We start from the raw sequence: 1,995 nt of genomic DNA, 5'->3' as shown, positions 1-1,995 counted from the left end.
ACACTTCAAAAGTGCTAAATAAATTGTAAGTAAGAGAAGGAGGAGTATTTTCATTTGAGAGGTTGAAGAGAGTTCTCCACCAACGCCAGGAGCTGGCAGCTAGTGAAGGCAACACTCTGCAGACATGGTTGGGTTCTAAGAAATGTATATTTACTTATTAAAACAGGGAAGTAAAAGACTATTGTATAATGAATTGCCAAAAGACAGAAACAAGATCCTGGGCGCTGGAAGTGTGTTGGGATCTTCTCTTCCTCCTCCTCCTTTTCTTCCTCTGTACTGCTGGAATTCTTTAGTTCAGTCAAAGAGGGTCTTTGCCTCGCAAATTACATAAGCCAATTCAGTGCACTGCTGGGAACCAAGGTGTCCATCTTGGAGGTAGGCACAGCCCTTCTGATCCAGTCCGGTGTACCTGAAGCAGAAGAGAAAGAATGAGAGCTTACTCAATCTGGATGGCCCCTGATCATAGAATCCTAGAGTTGGAAAAGACCCCAAGAAGGGCCATCCAGTCCAACCCCTTCTGCCATGCAGGAACTCACAACCAAAGCACCCCCTGTGACAGATGGCCATCCAGCCTCTGTTTAAACACCTCCAAAGAAGGAGACTCCACCACTCTCCGAGGGAGTCTGTTTCACTGTCGATCAGCTCTTACTGTCAGGAAGTTCCTCAAATGTTTCAGTGGAATCTCTTTTCCTGTAGTTAGCATCTATTGTTACAGATCCTACTCTCTGGAGTAGCAGAAAACAAACTTGCTCCATCCTCAATATGACATCCCTTCAAATACTTAAACAAGGCTATCATATCACCTCTTAACCGTCTCTTCTCCAGGCTAAACATGCTCAGCTCCCTAAGTCTCTCCTCACAAGGCATGGTTTCCAGGCCGTTCACCATTTTGGTGGCCTTCCTTTGGACACACTCTAATTTGTCAACATTCTTTTTGAATTGTGGTGCCCAGAACTGAACACAGTCTTCCAGGTGAGGCCTGTTTAAGTATTTGAAGGGATGTCATTTTGAGGATGGAGCAATCTTGTTTACTGCTGCTCCAGAAAATAGGACCCGAAGCAATGGATGCAAGCTGCAGGAAAAGAGATTCCACTCAACATTAGGAGGAACTTCCTGACAGTAACAGCTTTTCGACAGTGGAAGATGTTACCTTGGAGGGATGTGGAGTCTCCTTCTTTGGAGGTCTTTAAACAGAGGCTGGATGGCCATCTATTAGGGATGTTTTGATTATGGGTTTCTGCACGGCAGGGATTGGACTGGATGCCTTTGTGGTCTTTTCCATCTCCAGTTGTCCCTCCATATTCGCTAGGGTTAGGGGAACAAGACCCCTGTGAATATGGAAAAACCGCAAATAATAAAAACACTGTTTTTACTTGAGAGGACACCTCCCTAGGAATCTCCAGGTCCTCCAGTGCAACTCTGTGGTCAATGTCCAACATACACTGACCATAGAATGGCACTGGAGTAGCTGCAAATGGTCTTTCAGTGCAACTTTTAGTTAAAGTTGACCACAAAGTTGCACTGGAGGACATAGATAGTCCTAGAGAGAACATATTAATAAATTCCATGAATAAACAAATCCGCAAATATCAAAGCCGCAAGTATGGAGGGATAACTGTCTGTGGTTCTATGATTCTTTCCAGAACCAGACCTCTGTTTGCCTAGGTGCTTTTGCTACGGTGGCCTTTAACTAGTACCTTTGTAAGCTCAGCTATCATCATTGTCATAATTTTTCTCATCAGTCTCTCATGGTTTTCATTCTAATACTTCACAATGTTTATTATGTTGACACTCCTTATCTACAAATTCTTTTTCCATGGATTCAAGCACCCACAGCTTGAAAATATTAAAAACAAGTATAAATTCCAAAAAGCAGACCTTGATATTGCCATTTTATGTAAGGGACATTACTTTACTGTGCCACTGTATTTAATGGGACTTGAGCATCTATGGAGTCTTGAGTCTACTTCCTCAGATGTAGGCTTGCCATATCGC

General features: G+C 43.3%; 1 protein-coding gene across 1 annotated transcript in view; it reads right to left on the bottom strand.

Moving 5' to 3' along the window:
* Positions 1-294: 294 nt before the first annotated feature.
* LOC121930821 (basic proline-rich protein-like) overlaps positions 295-1,995 on the bottom strand; it is a 17,061-nt gene continuing 15,360 nt past the window's right edge. Inside the window, exon 4 of the mRNA XM_042467718.1 lies at positions 295-409. Within this exon, the coding sequence (XP_042323652.1) occupies positions 295-409 (115 nt within the window). The remainder of the gene's footprint in view (positions 410-1,995) is intronic.

This window comes from Sceloporus undulatus, chromosome 5 (genome assembly GCF_019175285.1).
Source record: "Sceloporus undulatus isolate JIND9_A2432 ecotype Alabama chromosome 5, SceUnd_v1.1, whole genome shotgun sequence".
NCBI classification, from domain to species: Eukaryota; Metazoa; Chordata; class Lepidosauria; order Squamata; family Phrynosomatidae; genus Sceloporus; species Sceloporus undulatus.
Note: the sequence above shows the minus strand (reverse complement) of the source record. Positions and strands in the feature narration are given on the sequence as shown.